The sequence below is a fragment of the Poromitra crassiceps genome (assembly GCF_964638095.1).
Source record: "Poromitra crassiceps genome assembly, chromosome: 1".
NCBI classification, from domain to species: Eukaryota; Metazoa; Chordata; class Actinopteri; order Beryciformes; family Melamphaidae; genus Poromitra; species Poromitra crassiceps.
This window is the reverse complement of record NC_139623.1, coordinates 98122626-98139336: the sequence shown is the minus strand read 5'-3', so window position 1 is coordinate 98139336 and position 16711 is coordinate 98122626. Positions and strand designations below refer to the sequence as shown.

At 41.9% G+C, this 16711-nt stretch overlaps 1 protein-coding gene across 1 annotated transcript in view; it reads right to left on the bottom strand.

The window, feature by feature from the left end:
* LOC310781109 (serine/threonine-protein kinase PAK 3-like) overlaps positions 1–16711 on the bottom strand; it is a 57541-nt gene that overhangs the window by 7715 nt on the left and 33115 nt on the right. Inside the window, exons 6-11 of the mRNA XM_083641652.1 lie at positions 13359–13421; positions 9154–9306; positions 5697–5880; positions 5035–5098; positions 278–326; positions 75–187 (exon numbers count right to left, since the gene is read on the bottom strand). Of these exons, the coding sequence (XP_083497778.1) occupies positions 75–187; positions 278–326; positions 5035–5098; positions 5697–5880; positions 9154–9306; positions 13359–13421 (626 nt within the window). The remainder of the gene's footprint in view (positions 1–74; positions 188–277; positions 327–5034; positions 5099–5696; positions 5881–9153; positions 9307–13358; positions 13422–16711) is intronic.

Below are 16711 nucleotides of genomic sequence, written 5' to 3'. Positions count from 1 at the left end.
AATTGTGTTTGCTTTTTGAGAGTGATAATGGCTTATTCAGAAATTGCTGACTTGATGTTTGTTGAGGAGCTGACCTGTCCAGGTAGTTCACTATATTGGAGTTTTTGTTTTCCCTCATCACCAAGATCTCATTGATGATCAGCTCTTTCTTGGGCTGCTGCTGCAAGTTCATCTGCTTAATGGCCACCTGAGAAAACACACAAGGATTTAGCTTTCCAGATAGGGAATAATGCTTTCTAAGGAAACTTAATAAGGAAAAAGAAAAGAATGTGCCTACCTCTTGGCCAGTGGCAATGTCGATGGCGGTGTACACAGTGCCAGATGCTCTGGGAAACACAAGATCAAACCCACAGCAATGATATTCAGTACCAAAGCTTTTTCAATAAGCTGTAAAAAGTTCTGGCAAAGAGTCTGCAGTCTGCACCCACACACTGAACAGCATACAAGAATATTTGTTTTATTGTCACTTTATTGTCAGTGTCACTTTTGTTTTGTTTTTATATTTCATCTTGCCTGGACTGTGACTCACTCCTGGGATTGTTACGACATCTTTGTATTTCACACTTTTAGTGCAAACAGATCAAATCATAACAACATATTATCAAGGAGTTATCGAAATAACTGGTGTAAAACACTTGGGCATAAGAAAACCATCAAACAAACAAGCGCAGTCACATTAAAGAGTTTCAGATTTGAAACACCTCACACCTCCAGCAAAATGCCATACAACAGCAAACATCAAAGTGTTGAACATGAAAAGCTATTTAATGATCTCGCTGGTGGATTCAGAGCAGTCATTAAAAGACCAGAAATAGTCATTAATGGTTCAGAACAGATGTCTACATTTTCAATAGCTATAGAATTATCTGATGTTTCATGCCTGCAGTCGCTGAATCGATGATTATTTAGGTTATAATAGGTTAAATGGCCATCCTCTAAACCCCTAAGCCACAGCAGCAGTGGCAAAATAAAAATGTGATATGTATTCTAAAATAACCTAAATAAGTCTTTCATTGGTAAAACTCAGATTGAAATAGTTGAGCCGCCTTCTGTTTGTCACTGTCCTACATTGAGTGGGATCATTCCTCAGCTCACACATCACTATGCTTAGGTTTTACATTTGACTGAGATTGCAAAACGGAGGCAAATGGACCGGTCCATTTGAATGAGCTATAGATGGGAAAGTTAGCATCCGACACGAAAGGCAATTTATATCAAACTGCCAGACTGGCTCAAGTCTGACAGTCTGAGATGGGCTGTGTGCTTGATGAACTGACTGAGATTTTCATACAGAGTCAAGCAAATATACATGATTTTTGCTCCAGGGATATTGAATATCTTGACTTGAGACTGAAAAATAGAGAGACTCATCCAACTTTAGTTGACAAATTATGCTTGGCTATAAGGAATTATGTCCAAAGGGAGTTATTTTTAGTTAGTTTTTGATATCATTGAAGGCCAAATATTTCCCATGAGGTGAAGATGCAATTTACTTTATGATATGTATTGCTACACTTTTAGAGTCATGCCTTATATAATTTAGAAACGACCTAGTCCGTGTTTATGCCACAATGCCGACAGCATTGCTAAATCAATCCAACTACTTAATTGTGCTTTAAGCATGCACGGGCACATTGTGAACCAGACACTCACTATGAATATTAATATGTGTGCTCATTTTACCACCAGAACCTAATTAACACTGAGTTACCAAGGTAGTGATAAGCTCAGGTCCAATTTGGTGTCTCCTTCATTAGGCTGCGACACATTGTGAAGGCACGGCATCATGCAGCCATTTTCTCCTTATCTAGAGGATGTGCACACACACTCACGAGCCTCATGTGGAGCCTCAGGCCTTTCCTCCTTCTCCCTTTCTCCTGCTGTCAGCTCACCTGTGTCCTGTCTGTAGCTATGAATAATGAATCAGACTTCCTGTTTAGTCTGGCGCAAATAACTTAATAACTCGACTGTGTCCGATATAGCAGCCTCCTGATCCTCGGAATACCAGCTAGGCTGCAAAAAAGAGGGAGATTTTCTGGGGTATCGGCAAATGACCCCCCACCCCCCCCCATCAGAACCGTCAGGACCGTCGAAAGCACCATCAGTGATGTGATCTATTGCTCTATTGATTTATGCTGCCTTGTCAAAAAACGCTCATGCATGCTACCCTATCTGTTAGGGATGGGCATTTCTAGCAAAAACACTATTCGAAATTCGCTGGCCAAAGTCGACTTTTAATCGAAATTCGAAAATAAAATAAAAAATGTTAAAAAAAAAAAAAAATGTAAAAAAAAAAAAAAAAAAAAAATTGTGAGTGAAATGTTGTATTGTCTCCCCTGATTCTAAATCTAAGGCTTTATTAACACTTTGAGTGCCACGGCCCTTGGGCAAAAGGTTGCTTGCTGTGCCACATAGGCCGCAATGCATTTTAAAACAGTCATATAATTTTTTTAATAATTACTATGTAAACACTGAACACGCACAAATAACGATGAGACTCTCTTCTATCACCTGCAAAAAAAAGTTTATTGATCCCATTTTCCGTTCTTTAGTTATGAGCCGGAGAAGATAGCTTGATTGAAGCAAAAACATCCCTTTTTTTCTACGAGCTGAGATAATGAGCCTTTTGTGAAATTAAACATTTCAAGCACATCACTGACTCTGAAGCTAATTTTCTGATGTCTGGGTCTGTCTGGGTGAAGTGTATGCTGCTCTGCTGCTCTGCGTGCTCCCCCCCCCCCCCCCCTCAACTGCACACGCCTCCTGGGTGTGTCTTATGTGTCTGGTGGCTCTCAGTCTCTGCTGAGTTTGCTGCGCACACACAGTGAATGGTGCGCGACATTCAGCTTTTTGGTTCCGCGTGTGTTTGTCACGGGCTGGCATGCTTCCAGTTCGGAATAATAAGGCTGATTATGTGAATGTGCTGTTGCAGCGTACATGGAGGTGCTCAGTTGTGACAGCGGATGCTGCTGCTGGGGGCACAGCTGGCGTTGTGCTCGTTTATGGAGGCACGTCGATGCATACGGACGGATGCGATGCGATTTCCTCATTTTCCCCAGTGACTATTTCTGTGTGTTTGGCTCCTTTTTCTCTGATCAGGAGAGTGCTGTCGCCACCTAATGGGTTTGTAAAATAGGTTATCGACCTCCAATAGCTACAATATTGTTAGAGGCGACGTAAGAAGCTTAGATCGACACCCCCCCGTCAAAAAAACAATTTGGAGTTATGACGCCATTTGGCGTCGCTGGCACTGTACGGTAAATTTCTAATGACGCCATATGGCGTCGCTGGCACTGAACGTGTTAATGAATAGAAAAAGCTTCTGCTGTGGATTTTTAGCTCAAACAAGCATTCCACCACTGAAGTAAAGAACATGTTACATGACATGGACATTTTCGAAAATAAAAAACAGTTTTGACAATCATGAGTGGTTCATTAAATATTTAGTAGGCTGAGGTCTGAGTGCCAAAGGGATGCCAAAGTCACCCCCTCTCCCTCTTCATGGGATTTCATCCGCCATTCATTTTTCCATAAACCTTGCTTAAAATGCTTATAAAAATTGTTTTACTTGCTCAAACCAAGCGATTCGACTCTACTTAAAATCAGGGGAGACAATGCAACATTTCACTCAAAAAAAAAAAAAAAAAAACTTTTTTTTTTACTTTTTTTTTTCTTTTTCGAATTTCGACCTCCAATAATAAAAGTCGACCTTGATAACAACAACGATTATTCGAAAATTCAAAATTCGATGCCCATCCCTACTATCTGTAAGAGGGAGACTCGTGGGTATCCATAGAACCCTTTTTCATTCAGGGATCTTGAGGTGAGAGGTCAAGGGGCCCATTTGAAAATAATTTGGAGCGTTATTTAGCCCCTTCTCTGACAAGCTACCATGACATGCTTGATACCAATAGATGCCTTAGGACAGGGGTGGCCAAACTTTTTTGGTTGTGGGCCGCATACAGAAAAACAATATTAAGCGCGGCAGTTTTCACGGCAAAAGAAGTTGGACCAGAAAACCCTTGTGCCATAAAAAAATTCATTTCTACCTAAATAAATAAATGACACATAGTTTATTGATGTGCTCACCTATTACAATGGGTATTTCTGTATGTTTTCTAAATTTATTTTCCTGTGCCAACAGGTTAAGACAGAGATAATTTAACATAACATCAGTATTAAACATTCATTCAGTATTAAAAATGTTTAAAAATAAATAGACCAGGTCAGGGTACTCAAGTATAACCCATTTTCAATGGTTTTAAATTGAAAAAATGAAATGGGGGGAATCCGTTATTTTGTTTTTGTTTTTCCGTTTTAAACTTTAAAACAGAAAAAAGGAAAAACGTTTTTAGCCTCTTTTTTTTTCTAAATTCATGGCGGGCCACTTAAAAACGGGCAGCGGGCCGCAGTTGGCCCGCGGGCCGTAGTTTGGCCACCCCTGCCTTAGGACTTCTAGTTTCATATGATACCAGATACCTCACTCTGGGTTTAAAACTGAGCCTGCTAGTGCTACAGCCATTTGATTGAAATCGGGAGATTAACAGGATAAATTACCAATCGGGATAAAAAGGGTTACAAATCGGGAGTGTTGGCAAGTATGGAATAGTGAGCATGTCAGAAGAACAGCTAACGTCTACCCAGTTTTTACAGTCAGTGAACAGGAAGTTGTGGAGGAGGATGACAGAACGGCAGCAGCCTTAAAAGAGAGAAAGACAAGGAGGGAGGGAGAGGGAGAAGGAGCGCGCGAGAGAGAGAGAGAGAGAGAGAGAGAGAGAGAGAGAGAGAGACACACACACACACACACACACAGAACGCTGCTAATCTGGTCCATGGCCATTTCAGGATACAGTTCTCATTTCCTGTCTCGTCTCTCTTTTCAGTCAGGCATCCAGCCTCTCTCCCTCTACCTCTGTCTCTGAATTGCTCACTGTGGCTCAATCTCTCCTGGCTAGACTGACTGCTCCACAATTTGCTCTAGTTCAATAACAGTGGTGACTGGGCTGTGGTTTATGATGAATGAATGAGACTTACCCTTGTCCTATTTTCTCAAAACGCGTGTACTTCTTTTTGGGATCCCCCACGCTCACAATACTCCCTGAGTCAGAGAGAAAACAGATAAATACATGGTTGAATTTGTGTGGGCACACAGACAGGAGGACCCACACACAAGCACAGAACACATTGCTACCTGTCTGGCCTGCGTCGTGGCCACATAGATACTGTATGTAGAGGAGCTGAATATGCATCTCTGCATGCAAGTAATCTGGGCTGAGATTAAGGAAAGTGATTTTACAGAACCTCTGCAGGTTCATAAGGTTTGAACCAACATCCTTTCAGGTATTAGTCTTCTAACTCAGTGATCCTCAACCTCTTTGGCTTGTGACCGCTTAAAAGAAAGCGATGCCTACTCATGAGTCATGGCTCCCCTCACAGGCTGCATGCGGTACTGCAGAGTGGTCAACAGTTCCACAAAAGAATGATTTTCCTTTTCAGGCTGTTTGATTTGATTTAGTATCAGAGGAGGCCTAAAAGCTGAAAACTATCAGTATTTGACAAGAAAAAAAGCAAAAAATTACCAACCTCTGCAACCTCTGTCATTTGGAAATTGCAGAAGTTCATATTGCAATTTAATTGTTCAGCTCTAGCACACACAGACAAACATAAGAAATATCTCTTTCTATAAGTAGACGTACTGAGCCGCTCCAGAATCTCCTCATCCGTCATTTTGGACTTCTTCCTCTGGCGGTCGGTGTGGCGATACATTGTGTTGGACGTGTTCTCTGGCTGGACCTGGGACTCCGGCGGAGTCACCACCTCTTTCACGGGGCTGGGAGGCTTCACCACCATCACTGGCTCCAACACAGAGCGAGTGTAGATCTGTGAGGAGTGAGACAGTCAACACATTTAAACAGGAGGCCTTTCTTAATGCACTCAAAGATATTAACTGGTTGGATGTAGGCTATGCGCTATTGATGATGCTGAAACTCTCTAAATGTATTTATGGACTTTTTTTTTAATGAAAATTGTTAACAATCATGCCCCGTTAAAGAAATGGATTGACACATCATTAAAGAACTTAATGTCCTAGAGAGATGAAGCCAAACAAGCTGCTGTTATCTCCAGTTCTCCTGAAGACTGTGAGTATTATCGAAAGTTAAGAAACCAAGTGACCAAAATGAACAGAGTAAATAAGAGAACTTACTATAAACAGAGAATCTCTGACAGTGGTAACGACAGCAAAAAAAAAGGAATGTACTGAATTAAATTATGGGTAAAAAGACTGCCCGCACTTCTTTTGCTCAATCAGATGGTGTTTGACTAAGCCACTTCAGATCTCAAATTATTTTAATGATTACTTTGTCAACAAGGTCTCCAAGCTTAGAGAGAACATGGATAGTACTCTTTAACTCAACTTAACTTTAAGAGCTTATAAAAAAAATCATCATGAATGATAAGATGTGCACTTTTGAATTTCACCAAGTTGTTGTGGGGATGGTGGAGAGGTTGTTGAGTTATCTGCCTGCGTGTGGGTCTGCTGCTACTAACCTCCTTGACAGCAAGTTGTTGAGAATATCTGCTGAACATGTCTCCAAACCAATCTGCCATATTTATTATCTAATTAGTGGTTTATGCCCAAAATTGTGGAAAGAAGGGAAGATCATTCCACTATCTAAAGACACAAAATCAACTTTCTGTGGTCCCAACAGTCCATCAGCATTTTACCAGCACTTAGCAAAATATTGAAAAAAAAATTGTATTTGAGCAGAAGTTTATTTTTCTGATAACGATTTAACAACTATGTTCCAACATGCATATAGGTCTGGTCATTCCACATGCACTTGCAATGACACAAATGTCTGATTGCTGGCTTACTTCTTGATTTTAGCGCCACTTTTGATGTGATAGACCACGATATTTTAATCTCTAAATTTATTTGTTATGGTTTTGGACTCTGCAATTTTATGGCTTAGGAGCTATCTTTTTGACAGGTCGCAGAGAGTATTTTTTAATGGTTCTTTATGATGGTAAATGGACTGCATTTATACAGCACTTTTATCCAAAGCGCTTTACAATGTACCCCTTCACACACCGAAGGTGGCCAGCTGCCACGCAGGGTGCTGGCACAGCCATCGGGAGCAATTTGGGGTTCAGTGTCTTGCCCAAGGACACTTCGACATGCGGACTGGAGGAGCCGGGGATCGAACCACCGACCTTCTGGTTAGTGGACGACACGCTCTACCTCCTGAGCCACAGCTGCCATTTAACAAACAGTAGGGTCTTGGAACACGGGGTCCCTCAAGGGATCTGCCTTGGCCCTCAAATTTTTACTAATGACATGCCTTTTGTACTTAGCAAGGCTAAGATGACTATGTATGCAGATGATTCAACTCTTTTCTATTTGGCGGTTGCTACAAGCACAGAGCTCAACCAGGTTCTGTCTGAAGAGCTTGACATTATATACAATTGGATCAAGGCAAATAAACTCATACTTAGCATATCTAAAACTATGTGTATAATTTGTGGTTCTAAGCATAGATTGTCACACAATCCTAAAATGAGTTTACTAATAGATGGTCAAGCTATACAGCAAGTAAAAACTGTGAAGCTTCTTGGACTTTGGCTTGATAGCTCAATGCCGTGGTCTGAGCACATCAAAAGGGTGGTTGTCAGATGGATAGAGCAGTTGCCATTACTAGAAAGTGTGCATCATTTGTTACACCATTATTACTTCACCAAATTGTTTGTTCACTAGTTCTGTGTCATTTGGATTATTGCTGTGTGGTATGGTCATCTCCATCTAATGAGCCCTTTATGCTCGCCGTGCCGCGAAGGGCGCGGGGGAGGATCGAGGCGTGCGAGCGTCAAATGATGTCAATGTGTTGGGCGCGACCCCTGTAGGCCGCCCACCGCGTACCTGAAGATTTTTCTAGCAGCGCGACCTCCGCACGGCTTCTCTCCAAACATGGACGCTTTCGAGCCCCATTGAGCCCTGAACACTGAGTTGTGTTTTCACCACATTTCTTGACCCATGTGGAAGGCTAAACTTTGATTTGCAGCTGTTCGTTTTTAGTCATTTCAACAAGTAAATGTGTTGTGTTGAGAGCATGGTTGAGAGAGATTAAAAGCAGCACAGAGTAGGGCTGAGACCCGAAACGGCTATTCAGTAAAAACAAGTTTGGTGATTCATTTATGTGCTGATGTACGGTCGTTTGAGAGTGAAAGCGCACTTAGTACTGCACATAATACTGTTTGATTGCGACTTTTCACGGGCTGTTCTCACTATTACCATTGTACAATGTAACATGCTGATCACTTGGCTGCCATTCTGAGTATAAAAGCATTTGCCCCAGCGCGAGGTCCGCACGTGACTCGCGGAGCTCCGCCTCGCTCGAGTATGATGAGACCTTAAGGGTCTACTAGGGAAGTTACAAGTAGCACAAAACAAGGCAGCAAGGCTGGTCCTGGGGTGCTCCTCTAGGTCTAGCGTAGCTGACATGCATATAAGTGTTTCATGGCTTAGTGTTGAGAAAAGGCTAACGCCAAACCTACTTATTTTTTCACAGAGTTATTCAAAATCAAACTCCTGAATTTCTTTTCAAAAACATAATTTAGAGTTCATACACACTCCACCAGATGGGCGAGTGGTGGTCAGATGACTTTACCCAGACCAAAAACCAACTGCATGAAGAAAACCATCATATACAGGTCCATACCCTCTTGGAATTGTCTACCATGCAACATTTGCTCCATTAAAGGGAGGGTTGGTTTTAAAAGGATGCTCAGAGCCCATCTACACTCACTCACACTATCACACACATCATTTTGTTTATCACATCACTTTTCCACCTACGATTTGTTTTCTATAGTATATAGAGACTGACCATATTATATTATTTGTGTCATTGGCCAGCTAGAGGGCTAGCTGACCATGCTAATGTCTGTCTTAGCTTAGATTTGCTGTTTATGCTTTCTTAATATTTTAATTATTGTGTGTCATGTAATGTATATTTTGTCTTGGACCCCAGGAAGACTAGCTGTCATCTAGGCGGAAACTAATAGGGATCCTTTTAATAAACAATAAACAATAAACAATAAACATGGCGGGGGGAAGAGGTTTTGTGATCTCCTCATCCATTCAGTAAGACTCACAGATTTCGTGTGTTCGGGCCGAGGCGCGATGACCGGGGGCATCTCGTCGTCGTCATCTTCCTCTTCTTCCTCCTCCTCCTCTTCTTCCTCCTCATCCTCCTCTTCTGACACAGGGGGCGCTATCGGCGGCTCTGACGATGATGTTTTGGCACCCTGGAGGGTAGAGGTGCAAGTCAGTTGGGATATCTGTGTTGTGCAGCAGTATGGAATGAAATGTGTAGGTGTAGAAAATATTCCACAAAAATATTCTCCACTCTGTGGAAGACATCTTGGACAGCCTGCAAACCACGCAAAAAACAACTCTGTGCACAGGCTGGGATCTGGGAAGTTGAGTTTCAAAGGGAACTTTTCTCACTGATGACATCAGTGAGAAAAGTTCTAACATCTAACATGAATAATGGTTATTATGATTTATAGTTCTATATTCATAATATTAGTTTCGGTGACTCACTATGGGAGCGCATCCCTCCACGACCCTACACCCTACATAGTGAGTCACCTCACTCAATATTATTCATAGAACCAGTGTTATATTCATAACCTAAAGTTCTGATGCCAGCTTCAAATGTATTGTAACTGTATCAAGTATAGCGATTCAGATTACTGGAGAATGACAAAAGGCCTTATATTATGTTCAGTATAAGTAATTTAAAAGTAGTGGTTGCAAAAACACTGAGCATATCAACCCACAACATTACGGTACATGAACATGATCAGATCTCATCGGTTTAACATATGGGGTAAAAATGTGAGGATTTCTGATGTCAGCACAGAAAAGCATTGTGAGTTGAGTGGAAGGGAAGCAGCAGTAACAGCAAAAGAGGAGGAGAGGTGTGTTAACAGAGTGAGGTGCAGTTCAATGCAGGTTATGACAGGAGAGTATGAATTTTTAAGGAGAAGCATAATGTTCTATAGTTAGCTGAGATAGAGGAGAAAGAGATCTCCATCTTAAGAAGCCGTTTAGTCTATTATTGAGTTCTAAAATCATAATTTTCTTAAAACAAGTGAAGGAATCTGCTAACAGGGTGAGGTAATTTACAGTATTTGATTTGTTTTCAATGCAAATCAACTTGTTTGAAGAAGTAGAATCAAGTGTCATTTTCTTGATAGTAGTGCAGTGATCTGCCTTATTCTGACTAGTTTCAAGACTAATTTCTCCGCATGAACACACCCCATTGGTAGAATCTTGTTTTAAGTCAAGTCAAGTCAAGTCAAGTTTATTTGTATAGCACATTTCATACACAGAGGCAATTCAAAGTGCTTCACATAAAATGGTTGACAGGAAAAGAAAAGAAAAGAAGAGAATAAAATGGACATTTAAAAGCATCACAACAAAACTTAAAAAAAAAGAGTATAAAAAGTGCATTAATCAACAGGCGCAGCAGTTGCAGAAAGAGCTAAAAACTTATAGAGGACTCATTGGGTTTGCATAGTAGCTGTCAGCAGCTACATTTTTAAGAAAAATATGATTTGAAGACTGAATATGAGACTGGATGACTTGTTACGACGGATGTTTTTTTGCAGTGTGCTGCAACATTGGAGGACATGCAATGCGGTGCATGAACTATATCCTCTTGATCTGCAAGATACCGTTTCAGAAGTGCTGTTAATATGCTTCAAGCGATTGTTATGCGTAAAGCTCAGCCTTTATTTCCACCCATCCAAAAGTCTGCTTGCCTTGGATTGTCTTCCTCTTAAGGAATGGAAACATCTCATCCATTGCCAGTCTGGTCATGCCTAAATGAAGCGGTGCAGCTTAGTTCTAGTGATTAAGGCAAAGGGTCTGAGAGATGCAGTCCTCCATTCAGACATGTAGGGCATCTGGCCAGGGTGCTGCTCCAAAGAGGGCAGAGCCAAGAGTGCAGTGCAGAGATGAGAGCCTGCCTAACCCATAAAGCAGCGCTATGTTGTTTTCTCAGAGCATGCGGTAATGTCTACAGTGGCAACGGGTTTACAGGCACACCATTGACGATGTGGATCAAACTGTGAAGAATATATATGAGGTGGTCCATGCAGAAGTTTGATATAGTCATCACAACCCTCTGTGGCATGCGTCCCTGCCCTGCCATTTCAGAGACGGACCATATTTCAAAACTCTCACAGGTATTAGGTGCTTTCCTGTAATGTCAACTAGAACAACCATATTTATACAACAGTTAGTTCCGGCCGGGCAATTTGATTGGACAAGAGGGATCCTACCAGTGCCAATATTTCATGATAATGCACTGGCGCTTCACTGTGTGTAGATCACTCCGCTTCACAGCTGCCCTAATCAACAAAATGCTTCACAGCTGTAGAGTAGACAGTAGTAAAGTAGACAGCCTGCAGTTAATTAGGCTGATTAGACTACATTTTCGGCAAAGCAGAAAGCTGAGGGAACTATTTTTGTTGGCGGAGGAATAAATAGAGAAATCATATATTTTCTCAGCTTTTTGTCATTTTTTTAATCAGCTTTGTTTAAAGCAGCTACGAGCAACTTTTTCGATTGTTATTAAACAGTATAATTACAATATTGATGAATCACATCTTACCTATAATAGTAGCTGAGACCAAAGCCGTGTGAATCGGAGATTGCTCTCTTGATGATTATAGAGTCTGTGTCTGTCTAACCTCGCGTCACCAGGGGGCTCTGTCTCTCTCTCTCCTTACCGCCGGACCAGATAAACGCGGAAGTGAAACCCGGAAGTGAAACGCAGCTGCCTGCCTTCACCCGTTCGCGCTGCCTAGCAACATAGCATAAACAATGTGAACGCCATGCATACTCTCGCGAACATCTCTCGTTATATTCTAACAGGTTTTTTGGAAGTTATTTTGTGGTTATGGCCGAAGTGGCTGCTGCAAACCGTTTCATTTCACTTCCTGATCTGCCCTGGCCACAGACAGACTAACACTGGCCGATTCACTCGGGCTTCAAGCGAGACTACTCTGCGTTGGTCTCGTCTACTATTAGAGGTAAGATGTGATGCATTGATATTAAATTTATACTGTTTAATAACAATTGAAAAAGTTGCTCGTAGCAGAACTGTTAAAAGCAATATCACACTCGAGGTCATGCTGTTGTTGTCTAATATCGGCACTGCTGTGATTATCTTCGACCGAATCACAGCAGTGCCGATATTAGCCAACAACCGCACTCCCTCTCGTGTGATATTGCTTATATATTATATATATATATATATATGTATATATATACATATATACATATATACATATATACACACATATATATATATATATATATATATATATATATATATATATATATATATATATATATATATACACATACATACATCATGTTTACAACGTGAAGTCTTAAAACATATGTTGTCCTATCACAGCATTTTATACATTTATATATATACTATATATATATATATATATATATACTGTATATATATATATATATATATATATATATATATATATATATATATATATATATATATATATATATATATATATATACTATATATATATAGACATATATATATATATATATATATATATATATATATATATAGACATATATAAGCAGTATAAGTAAGCAGTCGACATCCATGTCTGTCCAGACTTTGACATTTGAGCAAAATGTAAAGAAATTCTGTCAAGGCGCTACTGAGGTATGGTGTTAGCGAGCTTGAAAATGGCAATCGTGAGGTCACAGTGACCTTGACCTTTGACCACCAAAATGTAATCAGTTCATCCTCGAGTCCCAGTCGACGTTTGAGCCAAATGTGGCAAAATTCCGTCAAGGTGTTCCAGAGCTATCGCGTTAACGAGGATGAAACGAGCGATCCTCGAGTCCCAGTTGACGTTTGAGGCAAATTTGATGAAATTCCGTCAAAGCATTCCTCAGATAACACGTTAACGAACATTGGACATACGTACGTACGTACGTACGGATGTACGGACGGACAACCATAATGCCTCCGGCCTGGCTATCACCGCAGAGGCATAAAAATGAACAGATCCAATTATATCCCCCCCAAAGAATTTGAATACAGAGAGTGATGATGCCTCTAAAATCAAATATCTGGCACGTCTAAAATAAGGGTCCTCAACACCATTCAACATAAAAGTGGTGCTGGAGTATTTTTGCTTTATCAAGTCAGGATTGTCAAAATGAGGAGATCAAATAGCTGAATTTGGCTTCATAGCCAATGCAGCGGCACAGCATGTGGAAAGTAATATGGAGGAATTACCTTGTCAAATAATGCGCTGCAGGTTCTAAGGCTGACAGGAGGCCCGGATGACAGCAGTCGGTTCTGAATGTGAAGGTTGAGAATGGGAGGATTTACTCAAAACAAACCCACACAAGATTTAAGAATAAGTTAAGGGAAGGGGTGGGGGAGGGCAGGGGTACGCTACTGAGGGATGGACACTATTGTATACTGTACGTGCACACACATTACCTCGTCACACACGGCATAAGGAGGAGATGCTTTCACTGGGGTTGATGAGACATTATATATTATATATAATATATTATATTATATTCCAATATCTGTGCCTGATAGGTTATGGCAAATTTTCGTATTATATTAATCTGTTACCCTGTTAATATGCTGAAGTACAACACAAGTGTTGTCTTTATCAACATACTAATAAGCAGGGTGCATATGCATGGTCACAGTGGCAGAAATGTGAGAAAAACCCATCTGAAAGTCCTGCACTATTCCACCAGGAATTAAGACCAGGCTATTTGAAACCAGAATGGATAAACATCCTGGCATCCATGCACCAATCTGACAACCATGCTAGATTTAGACATTTATGTTAGTAACAGTAATGTCAACAACATACAAAAGATGAACTGACAAAATGTTCTATGTAGGGTAAGGCTCCCACTGTAGGACTGCCTAGTTAGATCTATGAAAAAAGATAGAACCTATGTTCCCTCTACTGTCTGGTAGAGGGAACACAGCAGGAAGCGAGAGACACCAGCCACAGGGAATAAAGGGTTAGGATGCATCAAAGTGTGTCTAAGGCCAGCGTTTACAGTCACACAGCTCAGGTCAACAGACAGACCAGTGTTTACAGTCACACAGCTCAGGTCAACAGACAGACCAGTGTTTACAGTCACACAGCTCAGGTCAACAGACAGACCACATAGGCTGCTGATCCATTTAGCTGAGGACAAGACGAGGCGCAACGTCATCCCCATTGACAAATAATAATAATTTGATCCATTAGTTCAAATGGATGCCTTTAAAAGCAGATAGAGATCCCACTATATGGCCTGTCGCCACTCTATATGGCCTGTTGGCACTCTATATGGCCGGTAGGCACTCTATATGGCCTGTATATGGCCTGTAGCCACTCTATATGGCCTGTAGCCACTCTATATGGCCTGTAGGCACTCTATATGGCCTGTAGCCACTCTATATGGCCTGTCGTCACTTTATATGGCCTGTAGTCATCTCTTTGCTCCCTGACCAAAGCATTATGGGAGAAGATGGCTTAACAGGCAAGAAGAGATGACTGGAGCGTGGACTTTGTCAAGCCCTCATCTATCTGATGTATACAGAGGAGAGATGGTTTGCTCTATGGAAAACATGGCTCTTTCTTTCTTCTCTAGTCTCACCTGGTCAGACCCAACGTCTTACATCAGCACGCTGTTACGGATGTCCGGCTCTCTGCGTGCATTGGTGCATCGTTCAAAATGTAGGCCTACCACCCCCTCGAGTTGCGTCACGCCATCCGTGGTTGGTCAATTCATATGTCTGTCACGCATTTTGTTTTGGTCTTAGGGGGGCGGTCCTTCACTACTTTTCAAGAGTTCTGCACCAGACGTAGACATCTATCTACAGCTGGCTCCTGCAAGACTGTTTCTTCTCAAACCGTTTGCTACATAGCAGGTTATAAACAGTTGTGTTCAGAATGATCTGAAAGGCGGCATCCTGTTTCTCTCCAGAACCAGGCCTTCTGCTGCTCAACTCATTATTAACACCTCTCCTATGCTGTGGCTCTGCTTGCCTGTGACAGTGCAGCCCATTCTTTATGAGCAGTCTTTAGTGCTGCAGCCTAAAGCCCTATAGTTATACTTTGCGGATCCGCGAGTCCGCCAGGGTCCGCCACAGTCCGCGTTACCATTTACGTGACCGTGCGGACTGGAAAAGCAAAACAGATGGTGAATTGAAGAGAGGTGTTTTGCACTGCGCTGAAGTTAGTTTTAGATATTCAACAGATTAAGTTAAGTTAAGTTATCCTTTATTTATCCCCATGGGGAAATTCCTCCTCTACATTTGACCCATCTTCTACTAGGAACCTAGAACTAGGAGCAGTGGGCAGCCGCAGTGGGCAGCCGCAGTGCAGCGCCCCGGGACCAACTCCAGTTCTTTTGCCGTTGCCTTGGTCAGAGGCACTGACAGGAGTATTAACCCTAACATACATGTATTTGATGGTGGGAGGAAACCAGAGCCCCCGGAGGAAACCCACACAAACATGGGGAGAGCATGCAAACTCCACACAGAAAGGACCTGGGACGGACCGGGGTTCGACCCCGGGACCTTCTTGCTGTAAGGCAACAGTGCTAACCACTGAGCCACCGTGCCATCGTAATTTTGCTATATTCCTCATTGCAGTGGCTGATTAACCGCTGTACATTAAACTACACTTCTGCTCTCATAGATCTCCTCCTTTTAGGAACATTCTCACTAATCCCACAGTGGTATACCTGCTTTTGAGATCTGCAGTTTGCTTCTCTCCCCACCCCCCACCCCTCCTCCCTCGCTCTCTTCACACGAGTTTAAACAGAACTACTAACGTTCCGTGGTGTCCGCAGCTGTCCGTGCCTGCCTCAAACTCTAGGGCTTAATAGATGAGTCCCATCTGCAAACCACCAAACCTTTTAGAGTGCCACACCTGCATGCCCGTGCCCTCACTTGGCTTGGAGCTGTTTCAGGCAGAAGCACTGTAGCCTGGGGTGAGGGGACCACACTCGGCACACTTGCGTCCTTCACCCAGCGCGATGTGCTACAGACAAAGCTAGCAACAAGGCCAGCACAGTGGACACAGCACTCCTAGAAGACCATAGTGAATTACAGTAACTCTGGGTGAAGTTGGTCTTGAGTGGGAGTGAGTGTCTGCACTCACGTATTTCAAAATCTGGTTGAGTAAATCAGGAAATAAACAATAGACCACAGCAGCTTTCAGAGCAGCCACCTTTACATAAGCCTCATACTGATGGGCCCATATATGAAAAGATTCAGGGCATTGTGCCATACAGTATAGTGGTGCTGTACAGTATAGTGGTACTGTACAGTATAGTGGTACTGTACAGTGTAGAGGTACAGTATAGTGGTACTGTACAGTATAGTGGTACTGTACAGTATAGTGGTACAGTATAGTGGTACTGTACAGTATAGTGGTACAGTATAGTGGTACAGTATAGTGGTACTGTACAGTATAGTGGTACAGTATAGTGGTACTGTACAGTATAGTGGTACTGTACAGTATAGTGGTGCTGTACAGTATAGTGGTGCGGTACAGTATAGTGGTGCTGTACAGTATAGTGGTACAGTATACTGGTACTGTACAGTATAGTGGTACAGTA